Source organism: Lutra lutra, chromosome 15 (assembly GCF_902655055.1).
Source record: "Lutra lutra chromosome 15, mLutLut1.2, whole genome shotgun sequence".
Taxonomy (NCBI): domain Eukaryota; kingdom Metazoa; phylum Chordata; class Mammalia; order Carnivora; family Mustelidae; genus Lutra; species Lutra lutra.
Window position 1 is genome coordinate 19,380,400 of NC_062292.1, and position 24,847 is coordinate 19,405,246.

The window sequence follows — 24,847 nt, forward strand, 5'->3', positions numbered from 1 at the left end:
TGGATGAATTATAGATGGGATATTTGCCTCTCATAGCTAGCTTGTTCCACATGAGGTTCAGTTAATCAATTCAGCAGGAGAAAGTAAATCAAACACCTGTTCATGTGAGCAAAAATGTCCAAATTTTCTTTTTCAGGCATTATTTTCATGTTATGAGCAGACAGAGCTCCTGCCAGTGAAACTACTGTGATTGATCCATGAGTTTCCATTAATGAACTTCTAACTTATCAATGAGTTAGAATGCCCAAATCCACCTGAAAAATATATTACAGCCATTATCACAGTGGTGGGCAAGTTCTAGAATGGTCTTTTGGACTGTACTAACTATTCCCAATTTCACAACCTTAATATTAAGAAAGAGTCAATTTTAGGACCTTGATTTTCTCCAAGTCCATATTTTTTAAAAAGGCAGTATACCCTTTCTTATCTTTTTACTTCCATAATGTTAATGAATTTCAGTATCGTTCTCATAAGAAGAACTTTGAATAATCCAACTAGAACCTACTGGGAGCTTTTATTAGAAGATTCAGATGTCCCAGCGACAAAGATACTTTGAAGTTAAGTATTTCCTTTTTTTGCATCAGTGCTGGGTTAGAACACATGTTTCCAAAATTTTAGAGTAAGTATGAATCTTCACTTTCCCCACCAACCCTAAATCTACTTCTCTTCCGGTGTTCTTTATTCACCTACCTTGGACAGAAACCTGAGAGTTACCCTGGTCTGCTTTGCCACCAATCACCCACTAAGTCTCCAAATAATCATCCCTTTTACATTTGAGTGACAAATGCGCTCACTCTCCATCTCAAATACCACTAGTCTGGGTGAGGTGACCATCTCCCCTTACGTGAGCTCTGTATTGCTGAAATAGGTGCTTAGCTGGTCACTACATTTTTATTTTTGCCCTTCACCAATCTATATTCAAAATTTGATTAATTCATAACTTTGGAGATACAATTATGACATTCCTTTACTTTATTTATTTTTTAAAAGATTTTATTTATTTATTTGACAGACAGAGATCACAATTAGGCAGAGAGGCAGGCAGAGAGAGAGGAAGGGAAGCAGGCTCCCTGCTGAGCAGAGAGCCCGATGAGGGGCTCATCCCAGGACACTGGGATCATGACCTGAGCCAAAGGCAAAGGCTTTAACCCACTGAGCCAGCCAGGCGCCCCGACATTCCTTTACTTTAAAAACCATGCAATGTTTTGTCATTGCCATTGGGATAAAATTTAAATTCCTTAAGATGACTTACAAGCCTTCATAATCGATCAGACTTCCATCTACCTTTCTAGTATTATCTCTTACTCCCCTTCTCCTTAAACCATCCTTTGTTCTAATATGTCATGGTTTTCTGTCTCACTACCCTAGCTCTTGTGCACGGTTGATTCCACTACCTGGAACAAGATTTTGTAGACCCGTTTATTTTTTATTTACTCAACAACTGTGATGGAGCAAAGACTTGCTACTTGCAATTGTTATTTACATTATACTATTACAGAAAACCTATTCCATGCTAGGTACTAGGAAATAAATCAATAATGAAACCATGCATGGTTTCTGTTCTAACAGAGCTTAAGGTCTAGCATGGAAAACAGTCATTAAGCACATAATGAGATGAGAGTTATGGCATGGAAAGTACAAGCTGATAGGGGATCACATGTCAGGGTAACCATACTTAATTTATAAGTCAGTGGAGGTTCCCTGAGGAAGTACCATTGAAGCTAAAATCTGAAGGATTAGTAGATGTTAGTTGGGATAACAGAAGAGTGGGGAGGAAGGAGGAATTAGGGGAGTGGTAGAAAAAAATGTTCCAGCAACACAATTATATGGGAAATATTTAAGTACTAAGAAATAGCTTTTCCTTGTTAGGTATAAGATGTTGGGAACAGATAGATACTTTTGTTGAATATATTTTGTTGGTTGCCCGTGTTACCAAGAACAAAAATTCACAAAGTTTTCATTACCCTTTGTTAATAACTAAGTTCAGGTGATTCTTCCTTTCATAAGTTTGTTGCAATTAAAGGAATAAAGAGGAATTCTGGATGAGAGAGAGTCTAGATATTAGAAAACTAGTTTTATCTTGACTTTTGCATATGACCTTGACCAAATGACTTACATCTGTACCTCTCCTTTGTCATTTGTAAAAGGGAGATGATATTATCCAGTTTAATTTGCAGGGTAGGATCAAATAGAATAATGGTGCCAAAAGTATAAAGTACCACTTTGTGCTTAATGTTCTTTTTCTACAGGCATTTCAAACATATTAAACAGTTTCTTGATTTCTGACAGTTCTTTATATCAGTAGCAACTCAAATTCATTTTTCTTATGATTTCTAGTTGTAGCAATAGGGGCTGCGTTTCAAATTCCACAATAAATTTAAAAGCCCTCTTCATTACCCTTGAAGAGGGACAGAATTGGATCATATCTCTTTTCAAAAGACCCATTTGTTCAAAGTAAAAATATTTTGAAGTAGAGAAACTGAAAAATCCTGTTATTTTGCAATCATCAAAAAACAGAATACATTTCTGCTGTGATCAAGTCCTTCAATTCCTTCATGGCAAAACTTATCTGATCAGTCCTTTTTTACTTTTCTATTTAAACTTATTATCTTATTTCCCAGGGGTGAATTTATTGACAAACATAGCAATATAAATGCAAAGAAAGTTATACTGAAATATAATCTCTACATACTCAATAAGATCTTGTGAGTTAGAAAAAAAAAAGACTTCTAGTGTCTTGTTAGTCTCATGTAATAAGGCAGACCCACAAAATAAAACACTGCTAGTTTATGAATTTACTTTGCCAAATATTCACTCATCCCTGAAAACATTTTAGCTATAGTTAAGTATATAAGTGTCAAATACCTCCATCACAAACATTAAATTTTTCTATGTGTTTCTACAGCCACAATTAGGAATATCAACTTCCCTTTCCTCAAAGTAAAAGGAAAAGCTCATTCTAAAATATTTTACAAATACTGAGAACTGTGTAAGTATTACTTTGCAGAGATGAAGAATGAATTATTAGTTTTTATTATTTTTTTTATTTGACAGAGAGAGAGAGATCACAAGTAGGCAGATCACAGGGGGAGAGAGAGAGGAAGCAGGCTTCCCATTGAGCACAGAGCCTGATATGGGGCTCGATCCCAGAACCCTAAGATCATGACCTGAGCTGAATTAGGGGCCTAACCCACTGAGCCACCCAGGCACCCTGAATTATTAGTTTTGAACAACACATTTCTTTTTGTTTATAGTCTTTCTCTTTTTTCTTTGGTAAGCAGTTGGATTTCAAAATACAGGAACTTTGTTAAAGATCTCTAATTTCAAAGTCCTGTTCCTGTCTTAAAAAAAAAAATCAGTTACAAATATCAGGGACCTTAAAGAAAGCTTGATAACTTTATCGAATTAATTATTTCTGTACTGTTGTGGAGGAGATTTTAAAAGCCATTTAAAAGGAGAAAATAGTTCATGGATAACTGATTTTGTTAGAGATGGAAAAAAGCTCTTAAAATGCATATTTAGGAATCTCATTTAGTTGATGACCAATTTAATTCTAATCTCTGTTAGTTTATGTTTGAAGGAAATGGAGTTCATGGGATTATGCAGCCAGATCAGTGAGCATCTGTTCCTGCATTTGGTCCAGGGCAAAGGCCTCTGCAAGAGGAATCAAGAATGTGGGCTTTAAGTCTCCACGCTGCCACCCACTCTTCATTTCACTTAAGCCTCTTAAGAAAGTCACTTCACCTCCAAACATCAGCTTCTTATTTGTAAAATGGAGATAATGATGCCTTTCAGGTAAGCTTGTTTATTAGGAGTAAGTGAGATGAAAAGACTTTGCAAACCAGAAACTACAGAAGTAAATCACAAAATTTATCATGAGCTCAAAGATTCTCATAAGAGATTCTACAAAGAATAGTTTTAATATGTATTTTGTGTTCTTGTTCTTGTTTCCTTTTCATATGTATATGTGCTAAATCCTTCATTAGGTTATAAGCTCCTTAAAGCTACCCTGAACATCCCATATCCTCTTTCCATGTTGCTCTTTGGATTACACATAAGTAATGGACGATCACAAAGCTTTGTGGACAGATAGTCTCTCTGATTCCTCAGTTTCAATACCAAGCAAATAGTCACAACTGTCAGAAAGTCTTCTTCTACCTGTTCTATGTCTAAACCTGCTTGCTGTAATCCATGACTATTTCCACATATTCTACCCTCTAAACTCCTGGGGAATTGGTGGGTCAACACCGAAAACTTAACAAAAGCCTTTATACTGTTAGCAAACTCTTTTTGGCTGCAAGACAGAATCCTCAGTTCTTGATTTAAATTTTTTTTAAAGATTTTATTTATTTATTTGACAGACAGAGATTACAAGTAGGCAGAGAGGCAGGCAGAGAGAGAGGAGGAAGCAGGCTCCCTGCTGAGCAGAGAGCCCAGATGTGGGGCTCCATCCCAGGACTCTTAGATCATGACCTGAGCCGAAGGCAGAGGCTTTAACCCACTGAGCCACCCAGGCGCCCTCAGTTCTTGATTTAAATCCACCCCTTTTTGCAATCCAAAACAAGTGGAATTAACTACTTTAGCCCGAGGAAAAAAAGGAGTAGCTCCCCGCTCACTAAAGATTTCTAGTGCCAAGGAGTTCCAGAGGAAAGCCCAATCCTGCCTTGTCAACAGAGAGGAATAAAGTAGAGCGACTTAAAATGGGTAGAGGAAATGTGGACAGAGAAGAAAAGCAGGACTCTGGTAAATACCTCTGTGAAAGTAGAGTGTTCCTAGGGCACTGATATTCCCTTAGATGAATGATGAGATGCTCTGGTCTATTCTCATGCTTAAACAAAAGTCTTTATTTAATAGGTAGGCTAGCATTAGCTCCTAGTAAGACACTTTTATAAAAGTTAAAGGGATGGTGAGGAAGGGATGGCTACCCCTCAGTCTCCCTCCTTGGATCCTATTAAAGTGCCTACCTGAATCTGCCCTCAGCTCAAAGTAGTTCGATATTCTTTTCATGAGGTTTCTAATAAGCGGGCCCAGTTCAACGCACCTTTTAGGTTTAACAGAAGAGTATTTTTAGTCAAAGCCACCTCGCCCAATCTTTACCGGTATGATGTGACTTTCATTAAACAGCCCTAGGAGGGCTCACACAATCCTCCGGCTCAGGGTAAACACGTGTGTCCAAAGCCAGCCCCGGCGCGCGCCGCGCTTCAGCACCGCCGCCTCTGGATAGCGCCGTGCTGGCCGGCTGGCGCAGGGCCTCCGCGGTCTCTCATCCCTCTCCAGCCCACTCTCTCTCCTCTTCTCGTTTCCTTCAGCGCCAGGAAAAAAGCACCCCCAACTTCCAACCTCTACTCTATGCCTGCTTCTAAAGTGACCTCCGCGTCCCTCCCTCGGTGTCTAAACGCGCACGCCCCCGTGCCGTTGGGTCCTACCGGAGCAGCAGAGAAGCCGCGTTCACCAGTGGCCTGACATCTCCAACAGGCATCGATCACATTTCCGTTGCCCCTGCTGAATCCCAAACCAGCAGCCGGGAGCCACCGCTCGCTCCCTTTCTCTCCACGCCCCAAAGCCTCCAAGAAACAAACGCTCAGTGATGCGCGCTCCCCCCCCGTCCCAACTCGCGCGCGCGCGCGCACACACACACACACTCACACATTCACACTCATACACACTCTCGCACGCCGCAAGCCTTCCGGGTGCCATCGCCGCCCTGGGCAGAGCCTCAGCCAACTTGGGCCGGGATCCATCAACACTCGCTTGAAAAGGGCTGCCGGCAGCGGCCGCCGCGCCCCCTCCCCCTCCCGGGCAGCGGGTCCCGGCAGCCAAGCCCAGGCTGGCCCAGTCCCCCAGCCCCTTCACTCACCTCGCGCGGGCAATACACGGTTCACAACCCTCAAACGTTCGCCCCTGGGCCGCCCTGAACCATTAGTCAAACCCTAAATTAATCTCTTCGAAGCCCCAGCCCTGCTAGTGTGTGAGTGTGTTTGTGTCTCCAAAGCATATACATCATTTAACTCCTTCGAGCTTTCCACCCATCCTAAACAAACAGCACGTTATCTCCAACCCTCTCTTGCCTTCTCCACGACCCAACCTCTAACCCCACCCCGATCCTCAACAGCCAAGTGGCCAAACTACCACACCACCGCACCCAGTTCTGGAATCTCGACCTCCCACCCGGTCCAAGCCCACAGTCACCTCGGGCCCGTCCCCTCCCCCACCCCTTGGCCCCCAGCGAGCCGGGTCTGGCCGGAGCAAGTGACGCCTGGGAAGCGCAGTCAACGTCCCTTCCCAGGAGCCGGGAATAGAAAGGCTGACCTCCCACCAGTGGGATGAGCCGGCGCATACCTCCAGAGGGGCACACGCCTTACTGTTCTGTCTCCCTGGAAAATACAGGTGCCGGGGAAGGAATGAGGCGGAAGCAGCCTCCGGGGGTGGGCGGGAGGACTCACCGAACATCTGAATGTGCCCTTTGGTGATGGGATTGAAGCTGCCGCAGGCAAGCAAGATTACGTGGGTCTTGGTGGTCTCGGTCATCGTGCGGGTGGGTCCCTCGCGCTGGTCCGGGGGTCGCCTCTTTTTTTGTGTCTCGATGGGTCTGCAGAGGGAGAAAGGAAGGCGAGGCTCCGGCGGTGGATGCTGTGGACTCCAAGGAGCCGCTCCAGACGCAAACCGCGTCACTCCCCGCCTCCCCTTAACGCTTGCAGCTCCGGCAAGATCCGAGGCTGCTTTTGTGTGGCTCCGCTCGGTCCTTCTCTTTTTAGCTTTTTTTCGCGTCTCTCGTCCAGGTCTCCCACTCCTCCTTTTTTCCGTCCCCACCCACCTCACTCCTTCACGCCCTTCCTTAGTGTTTATGTACAAGGCAAGACATGGTACCCAAGCCCAGAACCATGATACTCAACAGCATGGTGTGAGCTCTTTCTCTTACCTCCTTCTGACTTTTCCTCCCACACGCTAACATTTTTCTGTCCACATCTACTTTCTCTAACATTTTCAACTCCGAAAGTGTTTGATCTTAAGAATTGTGGGGGGTTTTTTTCTTCCTCAAATTTTTTAGTAAGAAATGACAATGGTTCACGTCAGGAATACTAATTTCTGTCTTTCTTTCCCCCCTAATCTGATGATGGTGAACTGTTGAGCTGAGTTTAGATCCTTCACCTAGTGGTTGCCAAGAGGGGGAATCTGAATCCCTCCTCTGGAATCATGGACCTTTTTGTAGGGTGAGGCAATGCCGAGAACATGTATGGGGCAGAGTTACTAAAGCTGTATTAGGAAACTATGTGGGGCGCCTGGGTGGCTCAGTGGGTTAAGCCGCTCCCTTCGGCTCGGGTCATGATCTCGGGGTCCTGGGATCGAGTCCCGCATCGGGCTCTCTGCTCAGCAAGAAGCCTGCTTCCCTCTCTCTCTCTCTCTCTGCCTTCCTCTCCGTCTACTTGTGATCTCTGTCAAATAAATAAATAAAATCTTAAAAAAAAAAAAAGGAAACTATGTGATCCTGTCAAATAAGCTGTCAAAGTTGAGACAAAGGTTTACCCACTCAACAAGTGTTTCTTGAGTGCTCACTATGTGTGAGGCCCTGCTATAAACCCTGCTGGTAAAGCAAAGTCCTTGTCTTCATGGAGCTTACATTCTATGGGAGGGAGATGGGTGTGATAAGCAGAGGAGGAAAATACCAGATGGCAACTGTGCAGTGCACAATCAGTGGGTGCCATTCATTCTCTGGCAGAGCAAAAGGTGAACTGGGGCGGGGCGGGGGGCACTTTAAATCCAGGAGTCAGGGAAGGCCTCTCCAGGGAGGTGAAATTCAAACTGCAACAAAATGACAAGGAACTGCTAGTACACATATTTTGGGAAAGGGAAGGGCGTGTTGTGCTCATAGATGTGAAAGAAGGCCAGCGTGATGGAGAGTGCATGAATAAGGGGAAAACGCTAGGAGACAAGATTGGACTGTCCTGAAGGTCAGAATGGAGCAGGGCTTGGAGGCTAGGAAAGGATTGGGATGTTTTTCTAAGTGGAATAACTTAGAGAGGAATAACAAAGGGAAACCACTGAAGCTTTAAGCAGGGGAATGATGAGTAATTTACATTTTTATAAGATCACTCAGTTGGTAGGCAAAAAGTGGAAGGGCAAAGCAAGCATTTAGGGAATTATTTAATTTAATTTAATTTAATTTAATTTATTTATTTGAGAGAGTGAACAAGCGGAGGGGAGAAGGAGAGGCAGAAGCGGGGCCCACACACTGAGCCGGATGCAGGGCTCCATCCCAGGGATCCAGGGATCCAGGGATCCAGGACCACGATCTGACCTAAAGGCAGACACGTAACTGACCGAGCCATCCAGGTTCCCCAAGCACTTAGGAAATTTTGCTGGTAGCCTAGGCTAAGCGGAATTGTCCTTGGACTAGGATTTATAAAGGTAAAGTTGATGAGAAGCAGATGGTCTCAGGGCAAATTTGGTAGATAGAATTTATTGTTTTTGCACAAGGATTGGACGTGTAAGGTGAGGTAAAGAGAAATCTAAGAAAATGTCTAGAAATTTGGCTTAGGCAAAGAAGTGGACTTGATTGAGGGTCAAAGATTGAGAAAATGGGGAAAGAAAGTTTGAGAGATAACCAGGTGTTCTATTGTGATAACTATTAATTCTTATTTTTTAATGGCCTTAAAAAAGTTGAAGTATAATTGACGTATAAGGTATTAATTTTAGGTGTACATAATAATTCTGAACTTAGAGATCCACAAATACAAATATTTAGCTTTCCCAGGCTTTGAGATTCTTGAATAAACTGCTACCCTATATTAGTGGGTTGGTTGGTGTTTCTAATCCAAGATCACATGAATATTTGTGCAGTAAATATTTGCTAAATTATGCTGAATAGCAAATCAACCCTAATGTGCATAAGATCTCCAGTTCAGATACAAAAATCCTATGAATTGATGTACTCTTACAATGGGGTTTATGTCTTCCCTGGCATGGGATGCTGGTTAGTGGGGTAGAAAGAGCAAGAGATATTGAAGGGAAACTGACTTGGGTATGAAACTCTTGACACTAGCTGGGCAATTAGCATGATTATACTTAAGCAATAAATATTTATGGGGTGTCTGCCATGCACCAGGCACTTGCTTTAGGGACTGTGAATAAAACAAAGTCCCTACTTTAATGGAGCTCACACCCTAGAGGGGAAAACAGACCATAGAAAAATAAGCATAATGGCGATAGATACCCAGTGAAAAATAAAGCAGGGTAAGAAGAAAAGGAAAGGGGAATCCTCCTTTCTGTTAGGTGGTTAGGGATGGCATCTCTGCTAAGATGGTATTTGAGCAGGGTCCTGAAGCAAGTGAAGGCATATAGCGCTTGACTGGGGAAGAGTATACATGCAGAGGAGCAAGAGTGTCAGGCAATGTTCAAGAAGCACACGTCATGTTATTGCTAAAGAAAAGAAAGACAGTGAAAAGTGGTAGGACACAGATTACAAAAGTAGGACAGAGACATAGGGCCTCGTAGGCCCTGGCTACGGCTTTGACTTTTCCAGAGAGAGATAGGAAGTTGCTGGAGGGTTCTGAGTGGAGAAGGGACATGAGCTGACTTACACTTCAAAAGTATCAGTTGGGCAGGAGATATGAATTCTGGAGTCATCAGTATAGTTTTATATTTAAAACCATAGGAATTAAATGAGGTCATCTAGGGAGTAACAGATATATAAAGAAGAGAAGAAAATCCCTCAGATTTAGTCTTGGGGTACACCAAATTAAAAATGGTAGCTAAGGTTCATTGAGTACCACTAGAAGCCCTGGTACTATAAGCTGTTTACAGATGTTAATTCATTTAATACTCACAATAACCTAATTGTGAGTTCATATAACTCTAATAAGTTCATGTATTTTATCCCATTTTAGAGATGGGCTTAAAGGAGAACAGAGAAATGGCATAAGTGATCCAAGTTCAGAAAACTAGTTTGTATGGAGCCAGATTCAAACTTTGGTAGGTTTTTTTTTTTTTTTTTTAAGATTTTATTTATTTATCTGACACAGAGAGAGAGATCACAAGTAGGCAGAGAGGCAGGCAGAGAGAGAGGAGGAAGCAGGCTCCCCACCAAGCAGAGAGCCCGATGTGGGGCTTGATCCCAGGACCCTGAGATCATGACCTGAGCTGAAGGCAGAGGCTTAACCCACTGAGCCACCCAGGTGCCCCAAACTCTGGTAGTTTTTGATTGAAGGACCTGCTGTTGATCCAAGGCTACTATCTCAGTGTTTCACTGCTATGCTATACTAACCACATCCGTAAAAATAAAGGTAACTATACCCTCTAAGCTGCAGAGATGTGGAGATTACCGATAATGGATGTAGAATATAGTAGAAAGTCATTAAGTGATACCCATTTTATAAATGAAAGAATGGAAATTTTTTTTTAAAGATTTTATTCATTTATCTGAGAGAGAGAGAGAGGTCAGCAGGAGAAGCAGACTCCCTGCCAAGCACGAAGCCCGGATGTGGGACTCAATCCAGGGACTCCAGGATCATGACCTGAGCCGAAGGCAGTCACTTAACCAACTGAGCCATCCAGGCGCCCCAGGAGAATGGAACTTCTTAGCAGAGACATGAAGAACAGACTGAGAATTTTCTTACCACATCTTCAGGTTTTCCCTTCCTTATCCAGGAGAAATGGGAAGGTAGAGCAAAATTCAACATTAACTTGCTGGGATGAAGGGACACTCACTCAGCGCTACAAGTTAATTTTACTAAAAAAAGAAAAAGAGCCAACTCAGGGTTCCCATGCACAACAGTGGTCAGTGACTATTTACTGATGAATTAAGATGAAAAATCTTTTTACCAGTCCAGTGCCCAGAGGGTAACAATGAAACATGAACGTGTAATACAATGCAATAAATATTTTCAGTCTTGTAGGTTACGTCTTAAGTGATAGTTTAAATTCTATTGATTGACTGATTGTGATTCTAATTGTCTCTTGTAATTTTCCTTATGTTTATATCTAATTTCTGCATCCACAAAGAGGGCTCTGGAATTGGGATAGAAAAACATGGAGAGGGGTGCCTGGATGGCTCAGTCAGTAGAGCATGTGACCCTTGACATGAGTGGTCATGAGTTCAGGCCCCAAGTTGGGCAGAGAGTCTACTTAAAAATAAACAAACAAACAAAAATAAATAAATAAGAAGTAAAAAACAAAACATGGAGTGCAAGCCCTTGTTCTGTCACCTGCTAATTATTGGCTTTGGGCAAGTCATTTATTGCTGATTCCATTGTCAACGTGTCCTACTTAATTTGAGGGCTGCTATATGGATCAAATAACACCACGTGTGAGTCACTGATTTTTTAAAATGCATAGTGTACTTTTTAAAATGCATAGTGTCAGCTTTTGGTCAAACTCCATAGTTGTTACCTACAAGACACCTATTGTTTTTTAAGTGTTTAGTTGTTTCTATTGATGGCTTTGTCAGGAAGATTTTTGGAAGTGCTAATCGTAAAGGGTAATAACTTGGCAAATGTGCTAGTAGTTATATATTAACTAACAAAAACAGATAGCCAAAAAGATACTAACAATGAATTTATTTTCAGGGAAGATTCCAAGGCTGGTTCATGAGATATAGAAATGGGAATGTCAACTCTTACGTAATACACGTACCTTAATATATGTAGTGATCTATTCTCAGGAGTGCTTATTTTAACTTAGGTAATATAATTTGGTCCAATATTTCAACTTTCCAACAGCTGGGTAATTGCTTTAGGCTGAAACGGAACCAGAGTCATTCTCCCACGGCCTACATCTTGCAATCTGCTCTAGCCAGTTTGGTTTCCAAATGGCTCAAGACAGACAGTCCAACCCAGAACTTTCCCTGCTGTAAATATCTATTCTGATGGCTAGGCATTAGTGTCTATTGGGTCTGATTTGAAATGTGCACATGTAAAGTCTAGCATAGTAGGTATACATGTTCCCTTCTCTTCCTAGTCACCTAGTCCAATTTAATCACTCATTTATATCACAGGTCAGAGGGAAACCATTCCATGTTTATAAAGCTGGTTCCAAAGTATTAGGGGTCATCCTTTATAGGAAGAGTAAAAAGGTACACACATAGGTGTGGCTCCTGTAGTTCTTGTCATAAAGTCAAAGAGTGAATATTTATTTTATGTTTTCCTTGTAAAAATATTATTCTGAGTAAACCATGACTCTTTGGGATTCTCTGTAGGCCTCAACATTTGTATAATTCTCTTTCCTTTGCTTTTTCTACTTTTCTTCAAGACAAACATCTTCAGGGATATAGCTGAAATGATTGGCATTACTCTCCCCATCTTCACCACCAGCAAGTATTTTACATCTGTGAAGTAAAAATGTCCCTAGATCAAGATTCCCCTTCCTCTAGCTCTAAATCCCCAAAACCTCACTCTGACTTATAATTTCTCTAATCACTCAAATCATATTTCACAAGTGAAAAATGTTTCTAAAATATAAAGCCTGGTTATCAATTACAAACATAGTAATACTGCTGGCACCCCAGGTCTTTATAATCAATAAGCATTGGATACATTTAACAATAAATTTCTTCAGCCCACTCAGATATTTGCTGATTTATTCATCATGGTTTCTTTCAGATGGGAGGGGGGAAGGAGAAGCATATAAACCATTATTTTCATCTTGAGACTCAAGATCTCACAACTTATCATAAAGTTTTCCCCAGAGCAGCAATAGGAGAAGAAAAATCAGTTCTAGCAGACTTAGAAAGAAGTATCATTAAGAAGGATAAGTATTGGGCGCCTGGGTGGCTCAGTGGGTTAAGCCGCAGCCTTCGGCTCAGGTCATGATCCCAGGTCCTGGGTTCAAGCCCCACATCGGGCTTTCTGCTCGGCAGGAAGCCTGCTTCCTCCTCTCTCTCTCTGCCTGCCTCTCTGCCTACTTGTGATTTCTCTCTGTCAAGTAAATAAATAAAATCTTTAAAAAAAAAAAAAAAAGAAGGATAAGTATTGGGGCACTTGGGTGGCCCATTAGGTTGAGCATCCGACTCTTGGTTTTGGCTCAGGTCATGATCTCAGGTCCTGAGATCAAGCCCTGCATCAGGCTCTGGGCTGAGCTTAGAGTCTGTGTGAGATTCTCTCTTTCCCTGTCCCTCTGCCCCTCCCCCTACTCATGCTTTCTCTCTATAAATAAATAAATAAAGGGTAAGTATTCCCTGAAATGACATCTGAGAATATCTCTACTTCTCTCCTTTACATCACTCAAATGGAAAACACATTTGGCTCAAGGGAATGTTAAATAAAGGATAGGCAATTTAAAATACAAAATATTTTTTCCCATTATGTCAATACCTCACAGTTTGGTTCAGTCAGATAGACCTAGAATTTCAGTACCATGAACCAAATGTGTCTGGATTAGTTTTCCTATCTAAGTCAGGCTCTTTATTGGGCACTTTGCTATCTCTAAGAATTGGCTAGCTCAGGGAAGAGTGGTCTCTCCCCAGAAAGAAGGTTTTTTAAGATATCAAAACATCAGAATATATCAACCACATAATAGAAACCTAAAGAGTAGATTTAGTTTTGGGGAAAGCTGTATCCAAGTGTTCGAATAATATCATCAAGATTTCCATTTCTTTCTCTTATCTGTTTATTTTCCTTTGTGACTGCTTTATTTCAGAAGGGGGCTCTTCACATCAAAGCTAGGTGGCTGCTGGCAGCCTCAAATGACATTGTCCTTACAAATCATAATCCCACTGAAAGAGGGCACATCCTTCCCAGCAATGCCAGTAAAGTCCTAAGGAAGACTCTGATTATCTGGCACTGAAAGAGAAGTATTCCAATTGGCCAAACCTGGGTCATTTGCCCATGCAGGGTTCAAAGGGGAAGGGAAAGAGGAAGGAGGCCAACTCCATTCAACCTGCTTGGCTGGGCAGGATTGTTATAGAGAACAGTAAAGAAACTTGGCAAAATTGCGTCTCCAACGTTGCTGTAAGAAGAAAACACATAGTGTAGATCTGAAAGTCGATAATCTAATTGAACCCAGGAACATGTCTTGTTAGTATTCAGAACTCCAGTTTCTTGTAGGGAGTGAGCTAAGACTTACTGATTGGTGGGAAGGTAGAAGCTGGTGGGAAAGGAGCAGAGCATGCCAAGGTAAACATAATCCTAGATGAATCCAGGATGTTTGTGCTGGAGTTTCAAGGATTGAAGAGTGATGGAAATACTCTTTTGAGGATGAGAACTAAATACTCTCTAAGATGTTCTTGCCTGGCAACTAGAAGCTCTAAATTCCTTCAGTCTCTCTCCCTCTCTCCCCCACCTCCCTGCTCCACGCACCCCTCACCCCCACCGTTGTCTGTGCCATGCATCGACATCATCCTTTTCTCTGTACACCGGGTTCTCTGATAGCTTCTTGGTTACTGCTGCTCTGTAAGAATGATCTGAATTTTCATGGGCCAAACTATGGCAGACTATACCTGACTTCCAATTCCCAATATCCACTACCTCAGTTTCTGTGTCTCGGTACAAACTGTAGAGATAGAATTCTATTAGCTCAGCTTGAGTCATGTAACTATCTTAGTCCACTCACCAGGGGCCAAAAAATAGGTCTGTGTTTGCCCATTTATTCAGTTGGAGCTGTGAGGCGGCACTGGCCTGCTTCTACTACCCCAAACACACCAAAGCAAAAACCAGATGCAAATATAGTCCCTGTTACATCTTTTTTTTCATATGACCTGAAATTTACGATATGAACATCTCTACTATGTTAACTAATATGAGGCATGCTTCTAAGGGCCACTATGACAGCACTGATCTGTTACTTAAGAAGATAAATTAGTTAAAGGATTTTTGTTTCCTAATGGAAATTTATAAAGAAAGCCAAGGAAGGAGGAGAATAGTGGGGGGGGGGGGGAGTGCATACCTTACTTTCTAGCCAATTGCCTCTTAAATATCTCCAGAACTGTTCCATTTCTCTTTATCTTTGTGCTACTTCCCCAGTTCAGACCACCTTTTCCTCTTTATTTAACTAATCCAAAAAATTTTGGCTGGACTTCCTGCCAGTAATCTTTCCCTCCTCTAAAACCATTGTCTATATTCCAGCCAAAGGGCTTTTTTTTTCTAAAATATAAATCGAGTCGTATCACTCTGCTTTGAATCCTTCAAACAATTTCCTAGCACCCTCAGATGAAATTCAAACTTTTTTTTTTTAAAGATTGTATTTATTTATTTGAAAGACTGAGAGAGAGCATGAGCTGGGGGGAGGGGGCAGGAACAGAGGGAGAGGGAGAAGCAGATGCCTTGCTGAGCAGGGAGCCCCACACCCAGGTTCAATCCCAGGACCCTGAGATCATGACCTGAGGTGAAGGCAGCTGCTTAACTGACTGAGCCATCCACGTGCCCCAAAATTCAAACTTAAAAATCTTACAAGTCCCCTCATGATCTGGTTAATTGCCTTCCAACCTCACTCCACTCCCTCGGCTCCAGCCACAATGAACTTCCTTTAGTCATCAAATGTAGAATGCTCTCTCCTAGCCAGCAAATGCCAACCCAGAATTTATTTCCTGAGGCTTTGATGAGACCCCTAGGCTTGAGTTAATGCCTCTCTTCATATGTGCTCTTTTTCTTGTATCTTTGCATTATTACAGTGTCCTGTATTATAACTGCCTTTTGATTTGCTTATACCCTTCGCCCACATTTACTCAGACCCTACAATGTTGTACCAGGCAGTATGCTTAGCACTCTACATGCGTTATCTCATTTTATTTTTACTATATCTCAATTAAGTACGTTCTTTGATTCTATCTGGGTTACACATGAGTAAACTGGGACTTGGAGAAGTTGTTCAAACCAGACAGCTAGTAAGTGGTGGAGGTAGGCTTTGAACCTGGGCAGTCAACCAGACACTTCTAATATCCTCTCTCAACAGGAACAGCTTCTGTCTTGTTCACCATTCTGTCCCCACTTATCTACCACAGTGTGGCACATAGCAAATGTGGAATCCTTTTTGCTTACAGCTGACTCCACTCTTTATGCATAATTTTTTATTCTTTTTTTTTTTTTAGAGATTTTATTTATTTGAGAGAAAGACACAGAGAGAAAGGGAACACAGGTAGGGGGAGTGGGAGAGGGAGAGGGAGAAGCAGGCTTGCCGCTGAGCAGGGAGCCTGATGTGGGGCTCAGTCTCAGGACCCTGGGATCATGACCTGAGCTGAAGGCAGACGCTTAACGACTGAGCCACCTAGGCGTCCCAGAATTTTTTATTCTTGATCTGAGTTACGTGACTTAAAAACCAAAAGGCCTGCCTGCCCCAAATAAATCCCCACTAGTATTTGTAAAGGCTGCAACTACAAGATCTGTGCCCCTTTTCTTCCCTCCTCCCCTCAAACTCTCTTTTAGGCCATCACGGTGTTGTTTACTCTGTAAGGAGTTTGAAGTCACTGTCTTGAGCAGGTGATTGTCAGATAGAAGTAGACATCCATTCCCAAAGCCCTGTACTGAACTTTTGGCCCTCGGATGTCAGAAATGACACTTCTTAGACTCCTTTGCAACTATATTTCTGGACACTAATTAAATTCTGTTGGGGCAACACGCTTGCCTGAGACTTGGAGGGCGGCAGCAAGGCGAAGGCCACCTTGCTATTTCTCTTGCGGCCAAGTAACACTCGATGTGAGTTTGAAGCCAGAACCCACACACCAGTAGTCCCCAGACTCTAGTCACGGAAGTCCTGGGCATTGAGAGGCAGTTTGGCAGCTGATCTCTGGACTACGGCTACTGTGGTTTGCCCTTAAAAATCTAGACCCCAGTGGTGGCCTGTAACTTCCCCTTGTTTGGCTCTTCCTGCGAATTTCATAAGCACAGAATTCCTTGTTTTTAATCCCTTTCTGCTTAAAATACCTACAGTTGTTTCTGTTTCCTGAATCGAAATCCGACACACCCCCTTAAATGCCGTATCTAGCTGTACCCACTTTTCTGTGCGGGCAAAAGAAAATTATATGTAAATGCAGTTATTTTGGAAATGTTAAATATGCGATGAAAAAGAAACTGATTGACAGGAGTTAGAATAATGGGTGAAAGAATTATAGGTTTTGTGCATGTGTATTTCATGAGTAGGGGAAGGGAGAACGCGGGAGGGATGGATCAAGCAGAATGACGGATAATAACTGGGCAAACAGAAAGATGAGCAGAGGACCCCAGGGCTCTACAAGGGGCTAACAAAGCACAATTGTAATTACTATGTTATTATTATGATGAAGAATTTGATCCGATAATTGCTTACATGTGTAGGGCCATCTAGTACACACAGTGCTCTCACATATGTTATTCTATCGGATCCTTACAATGAGTGATTCTGTGAGCTAAAGCGTTTACAGGCCCTGTTCTGGATTTTTCATCTGTGGAAAGAAAGCAAGTTTCAGGAAGTTTAAGTGACTCCCTCAAGGCTGTAGCTAGTGGAAGTGACTTCCTCAAGGTTGTATCCAGATCAGAACCTCGAGGGTGCTGGATACAGAGATTAGTTTGGCTTGAGAATGAGGGAGAATTGAAGATTTCACACCATCAAGGAGGACAGACATGCTATTTTAAATCTGAACACAAAGGCTGCAGAGCCTACTTGTAAATATCCTTGCCTTTCTCAAGACTAGAAGGTGCCTCTTTCTTCTTTCTTAGCCACTAGTTCCTGGGAGGTGGAACTTGAACAGCCTGACAGTGGGACCGAGGAGCAAAGTGGATTCAGTCTGCCTACTGCGTAGGTAAATTTCAGTATTCCGTAGGTGGTCTTTGGCTTGATGCTCCCATATTGCAGTAAAGTCATACTTGCACTTAAAAGTCTGACTGAATTCTGATTACTCATCATGGAAAAAGGCACTAGGGTGAAGTTAGAGACTTAGTTTTGGCTGTAAGGTAATATGTAAGACAGAACACTGTTGGAGCGCTTGGCTGGCTTAGTAGGTAGAACATGTGACTCTTGATCTCAGGGTCATGAGTTCAAGCCCCACACTGGGCATGGAGTCTACCTAACAAATAAATAACATTGGGCAGCAGCTCTTTCTGCCCACAGGTCCTGTCCCTGTGCTTTAATAAACCACCATTTTGTAAAATAAATAAATAAATAAATAAATAAATAAATAAATAAAATTATTTAAAAAAAAAAAAAAAGACAGAACACCCTTTGGTTGCCCCTATCGGGGCTTATGGTAAAGGGAATACAGAGGGCCCCTGGTGTTTGTATACACCTCCCACTCATTTCCCCTTCAGCTCTCACACTTCCTGTCACATGGGTCAAGCCTACCTTAAGACGGAGATAAGCAAGGGGTCCTGCTAGGAGACAGAGCTATTTCCATGAGGGCAGTAGGATACATATAAAGCTGCTCAGAAGTGGCCTGTGAGAGGGAAGGATGAATAAACAGTCATCCAAGGGAACCAAAAGGAGTTGGCGCCATGATTTACTTCTATCTGGAGGACTTCTATCTGGTGAAAGGAAGATAGCTCTCTATCCCGGGGTTGACTGGCACCATGATAAAACACAGATGCATCTGATCCTGACCTTGGAATTTGTGGGGGGAAACACTGTCTTAGGAAGACTATAGAGCTTCCCCCACTTTTGCCAGGTCTGACGGCATTTGCCCTAGACTAGTCCCTGTCTCAGCAAATAGAGGCAACAGTCACTCTAGGGTTAGCTGGGCTTCTAATTGCCTTGGGTAGAAGAGAAAACGAAAGCAGGAAGGGAGGAACTCACCTTGTCTGTAACTGTCTGTCAGGAAGGAGGATCTAAAGGGGACTCAAAGAAGGAGAGGGGAGTCTGAGACTGAGAGCTACTGTATGTGGATACGAATAGGTAGACATTTTTAAAAATTACAGGTAGACGCACTCTAGAAAGCCAAGTGCAAGGACATTATAGATCATTAGGAATCCATAAAAATATACTCTCAGCCTTCCCCCACCAAGCTTTATTGAGATAGAATTAACAAATAAAATTGTGTATATTCTAGGTTAACAACATGATTTGTTATATGTACACAGTGTAAAATGATTACCACAACCAAGTTAATGAAGACATTCAGTTCACCCTCAGTTTTAATGCTGACAGATGGCCTTGTAGCTCTTTGAACCAAAGGTGGAAAGATGCATTTAGAGGTCCCAAGCTCTGGAAGGTCTGCAATTTCACTTTGTAAAGGTGAGGAGGGTGAATTCTATGACTCACCTTTATGGCTGCTTGTGGTTAATGTTCTCGTGAACTGCCCTTGTGCACATGTCCATCAGCCTATGCAAGCTACAAATTTTCCCCTGCCATCCCTCTGGATGGGAGCTCTTCTCACTCTCCACACCTTTTATTTTTAAGTGGGGGGAAGAAAGGGAAGAAAGGAAGGGAAGAAAGGAAAGGGAAGAAGGGAAGAAAGGAAATTTTGAGGTGAGTTTAAAAGTCATGTTTTCTGTCTTTTTACTCTAAACCTGGGTGTGTGGAGGGGGTTAGAGGTTGGCAGAGACTGTGATCACAATTTTCCAAATTAGAAAAGGGTCATGGGAATCAAATGATTTGCCCAAGATCATTCTTTCATGATCATGGCAGGGCCAGGATTTGAACCAGTGCTGTCAGAGTCCAGGGTCCACTCCCGTTTCAAGGCTTCAAGCTGCCTTTTTGAAGGGAGACTGTGGGTGGGGGTACACACCTTTCTTGATCAACCGCAGGACAGTGAAGTAGGTAAGGGTCTTTTGGCTCTCAAACATGATATCTAGGACTAGAAAAAGATGGAAGGCTATGCCAGCCCACTTTGTAAGCCCAGTGACATTTCTAGCTAAAGGCTGAGCACACCAACCTATCCAGAAGCAACTGCCAGCCAGAGTCCCCGGAGCTGGAATTCCAGTGATACATGGGGTAGGTAAGACAGTACTCACTGCCGATAATCACCAGCACCTTTGCTCTGCTTCCTCCCACACCAGCCCCCCTCTGCTGAGGCCTCCCTTCCCCTTCAGCTGTGAGACTTTCAAAGTTTTCTGGCTCACCTGGTCTTTGAAAGCTCTCCTACTTCGAGGATCTCTTAATCTCAGGGGACATCTCTTTTAAGGAAGACTTCCTGACAGAAGGAAACCATGGGCTAATTTTGGTAAAAATGCTTTAAAATCTTCCTGTAGGCCCATGACTCAAGGCTATCCATGCGTTGAGGTCGTCTCCAAGATGATTTGAGCAAATTCATCACAGTAGAGGAACTGTTACTTGTGAATAGTAAAGGGTTCTTCTCCTCAACTAAATGGCACCAAAAGGGTTCTCTGAAGTAATCAAACTTTGTATAATTAGAAATGATGGGTCTTTCACTTTCTCAGCCTCTCTGGAAAAATGCAGGAGCCATAATGTGGATTAAAATGATGTATGCTATTGAAAAGGAGGCAGATTCACAACACAATGAATAAGAAACTGCCTTTGAGGCTGTGACGTTGTTCGTTGTTCGTTGTTCTCCGTTCTCTTACCATTGTGCTCCTCAGCAAACCCAGGACACTGAAAGAAAAGAAAGCACTTTTCACAAGAGAATGACCTAAATCAGCTTTAATTTCTCAATCTTGGGAACAGAATTCAGAGGGGGAAGAATGAAGGTTGCTCACACATTTTCCTAAAAGCGACTCTAAGGAAAAAAATAAGCGAGTTCGGACAAGATGGGCCTTTTTCTTTTCTTTCTTTCTTTCTTAAGATGGAATTTTTCTAAGTTTAAGGTGGGGTTTGGCATATTTGCTTGAGGTATGTGTGTGGGGAGAGGGAAGTGTCTTGCTTGGGGAGCATAAAAACAAGAGTTTCCATAAAAACTTTTGTTATGAGAGATGTGAATACTATTGAAAATAATTTAACTTAAAGCTTAATATGTATAAATCCATGTTTACATGTAAAGAGGTAATTAGGTAGTAGTTATGTGACTATTGATGGATTTCTTGTCTTAGAGTTGCAAATAGGATTTCCCTAAATACCAAGATTCCTAATTTAAGAAATTAAATTGAAAAGCCAATATTGTATTAATTTGCCTATGTTTCCTTTAGTTGCTCCCTTGATCGACCACTCCTCCATCCTGTATACACAAAAATTACACATGCTGGGGCGCCTGGGTGGCTCAGTGGGTTAAGCCACTGCCTTCGGCTCAGGTCATGATCTCAGGGTCCTGGGATCGAGTCCCGCATCGGGCTCTCTGCTCAGCAGGGAGCCTGCTTCCCTCTCTCTCTCTCTCTCTCTGCCTGCCTCTCTGCCTACTTGTGATCTCTCTCTGTCAAATAAATAAATAAAATCTTTAAAAAAAAAATTACACATGCTAAAGAAGGTTGCAGAAAGAAATGTTTAAGAAGCTTGGTAGATCCATTGTATACAAAGAATATTCATTCCTTACAGCTTGTCTGAATGATTCATTCTTGACCTTGGCCAGCTAGCCCAATTTTTCATGAGAAGATGTGGTTTAAAGTGATAGACATTCAAGTTACTAAAATTATTCTATAACTATTTTTATTTCAAACTAAGACTTACCTTCTTTCTACTTAGTCTGAATGAATGTGATAGTATAAAGATTACAAAGTGATTCAAGAAAAACTCCAGTCAAAGAGAAGGGTGGTTGAGATGGTTTTTACTTACTAGATTTGGACCTTGCCTTTGAAACAGAAAGTAAAAAAGAGCCTTTTCTTTTATGGGTGTGGTAGACACTGTTGGTTGCCAATTCTCTTCCTTTTTTCAGGCAGTCATTCCCACCTCTCTTCAAAGCTAGTGTAGCTATGTGACCCAGTTCTGGCCAATAATACATGAGGGGAAATTGGCTCAGGTGGGAGGATGGATTTACTTCTGCCAATAATTTTTATTTCTGATTAAAACAGAGGTGGGGGTTTGATAAAATTGTATGAAGATGTGGTCTTAGAGCTGTAACAGCAATTTTGTTACCATCAGATGACCATCCAAAGATAAACATTCAACACTCAAGGATGTCAGAGTGGAAAGATTTAAAAAAAAAAAAAATCTTTAATGGCATCATCGAGACACTTCCCAACCCTGGAACCATTTATCTCCAGATAAATGTACTCTTGGTCACATGCTCTCTGACTTGCAGCTATATGTATCCTGACTAATACAACAAACTTAGCAAAGGAAAGGACTCTTCAGCTAGGGCGCCATTACCCCATTTGACATCTCTGTGTAAATTAGAAAGATACTTCTTCCTCTAGATGAATTTTAGGTCCCACTTCCTTTGCCAGGTGCCCTGGTCCCATTATCAATCACCAACTTGCCCCCTTATGAGATACATGGGAGGGCTGCTTCTGCTCAAAGGACTCGGGTTGACGTTGCCAATTCCAAATAAGAAGGAGAGGGCAATGAGAGTTCCTTCTGTTTTCTGCCACTTGTTGACTTAATTTGATTTTTAACTGAGTGGCTAAATTTCAGGCTGTTGTTATTGCTGTTGCTTTCCATTTTAAACAATGAATTTGTTTGTAACCCCAAATCCAACATTAAACTGTCCATTATTCAAAAATACAATTCTGGGAAAAATACTAGTTAATACAAAACTCTTTTTTAAGTTCATACTACCATACTTCTGCTAATAATCTGTTAAAATTGGGTTGACAAAGACAATATTGAAGCAGTATATCACTTGCAGTATGAAACTGGTATGGTGCAGATTAATTCTCCTATTCCTCTATTTAAACTACTAGAGGCACTTCTTTTGCATGAGAAAGAGAGGTAGCATGACATAATTTAACTTTCATTTGATGCAAATAAGAAATTTACATACTAGGTCAGCTACTACGCTTTAGCTGGCACTAAGTCATCATCATCATTTTTACCCAAAAATTCAAGTTATTAAATAACTTAAGTCAAAGTATTTTTCTATGACAATATCTTTCCAGCTATTATTATCATCGCAAAAGCTTAGTTTTGTCTACATAACTGATAAAATTAATTAACATAACCACAACAGTAGTTATGCAGGAAAATTACTGCCGTTTTGACTTTAAGACATGCAAATTTACAGGAGTGTGACATGCTTTTCCACTCATTAAATATTATACGCTATTACTTTAGATATTCACTGGTACAAACTCAGCTAGAAACAAACACGAGGACTAACACTGTATGACAAGATCCAGAATAATCTCATATTAGATGATCATAAATTATAGACACAAGATTTTAAAAATCCTTTTTGAACTTATAGATGCATTTGAAAACTCTGAGATAACGCATTTAAAATGTCTAGGTCAGGGGCGCCTGGGTGGCTCAGTGGGTTAAGCCGCTGCCTTCGGCTCAGGTCATGATCCCAGGTCCTGGGTTCGAGCCCCACATCGGGCTTTCTGCTCAGCAGGGAGCCTGCTTCCTCCTCTCTCTCTGCCTGCCCTTCTGCTTACTTGTGATTTCTCTCTGTCAAATAAATAAATAAAATCTTTAAAAAAAAAATAAAAATAAAATGTCTAGGTCAGCAGCTGAATGGACAAAGCCCTCATCATAAGTAAACTCAGATATGACAGAGATGTCAGAACTAGACCAGGGAATAATATATATGATACATAATATATGTAAACATATTTACTTATATATATTATCCATATATTTTACAGATAAGTGTACATTTGTATGTTTATAGTTATATATTATATATAAAGATATTATATATAAAATATGTAAATAAATATAAACAAAAATAAATATATGTATAAATATATATTTATATATAAGTATATATACGGAGAGAGAGGAGTCATACAACTCAACTTAAGATTTACTATAAAGTTCTAGGGGCGCCTGGGTGGCTCAGTGGGTTAAGCCGCTGCCTTCGGCTCAGGTCATGATCCCGGAGTCCTGGGATCGAGCCCCACATCGGGCTCTCTGCTCAGCGGGGAGCCTGGTTCCTCCTCTCTCTCTGCCTGCCTCTCTGCCTGCTTGTGATCTCTCTGTCAAATAAATGAATAAAATCTTTAAAAAAAAAAAAAAGATTTACTATAAAGTTCTAATAATCAAAATAGTATGGAATTGGCAAGGGGAGAGACACATAGATCAATGAAGCAGAAAAACCCTGAAATAGATTCATCAATATATAGTCAACTGATTTTTGACAAGGTGCAAAGTCAGTTCAATGCAGAGAGTATGATCTTTCCAACAAATGCTGCCAAAACATTTTCAACATACATATAACAGGAAAATAAGGAAAAAAATAACTTTAACACATGTTACACAACTTAGGCAAAAATCAACTCACACTGGATCATATACCTGAATATAAAATATAGAACTATCAAGCTTTCAAAAGAAAATACAGAAATTTGCATCCCCTTGGGTTTGGTAATTAGTTTTTAGATATGACACTATAAGCACAATCCATAAAAGGAAAAAAATGAATAAATTGGACTTACTGAAATGAAAAACTTTGGTTTTGCAAAAAAAAAAAAAAAGGTTAAAAGAATGACAAACTATAGAGGTAGAGAAAATATTTGCAAATCACATGTCCAATAAAGGACTTGTAGCCAGAATATAGAGAACTCTTATAACACAGCAAAGCACAAATAACCCAATTAAAAAAAAAAAAAAGATGAGATACTTTACCAAAGAAAACATACAAATGGAGAAAAGCATATAAAAAGATGGACTGTCGTTAATCATTAGGGAAATGCAAATGAAAACCACAATAGATACCTTCATTACAATGGCTAAAAAAAATTTTTTTAATTGACAATTCCAAATGCTGGTTAATATATGGTGCGCGACCACTGTAAGTCATTGCTCATGGAAATACAAAATGGTAGAGCTAGTTTGGCAGTTTCTCAACAAAGTTAAACATACATTTTTCACATGAGGCAACAATCTGAGTCCCAGGTAATTATGAAAGTGAACTGAAAACTTGTATATACAGAAAGCTATAAATGAATATGTATGGAAGTTTTACTCA

General features: G+C 41.2%; 1 protein-coding gene across 7 annotated transcripts in view; it reads right to left on the reverse strand.

The window, feature by feature from the left end:
- The window catches only part of NMNAT2 (nicotinamide nucleotide adenylyltransferase 2), a 193,880-nt gene that overhangs the window by 145,124 nt on the left and 23,909 nt on the right, over positions 1–24,847 (reverse strand). For 2 of the 7 annotated variants that reach the window (XM_047705700.1, XM_047705701.1), the window contains exons 3-4: positions 19,153–20,442; positions 6,444–6,589 (exon numbers count right to left, since the gene is read on the reverse strand). In XM_047705700.1, coding sequence (XP_047561656.1) covers positions 6,444–6,528 — 85 coding nt within the window. In that variant the 5' untranslated portion in view covers positions 6,529–6,589; positions 19,153–20,442. Of the gene's footprint in view, positions 1–6,309; positions 6,368–6,443; positions 6,656–10,613; positions 10,727–18,240; positions 18,332–19,152; positions 20,443–24,847 lie in introns of those variants that run through there. The other 5 variants (XM_047705702.1, XM_047705704.1, XM_047705705.1 and 2 more) reach the window with 5 other exon arrangements.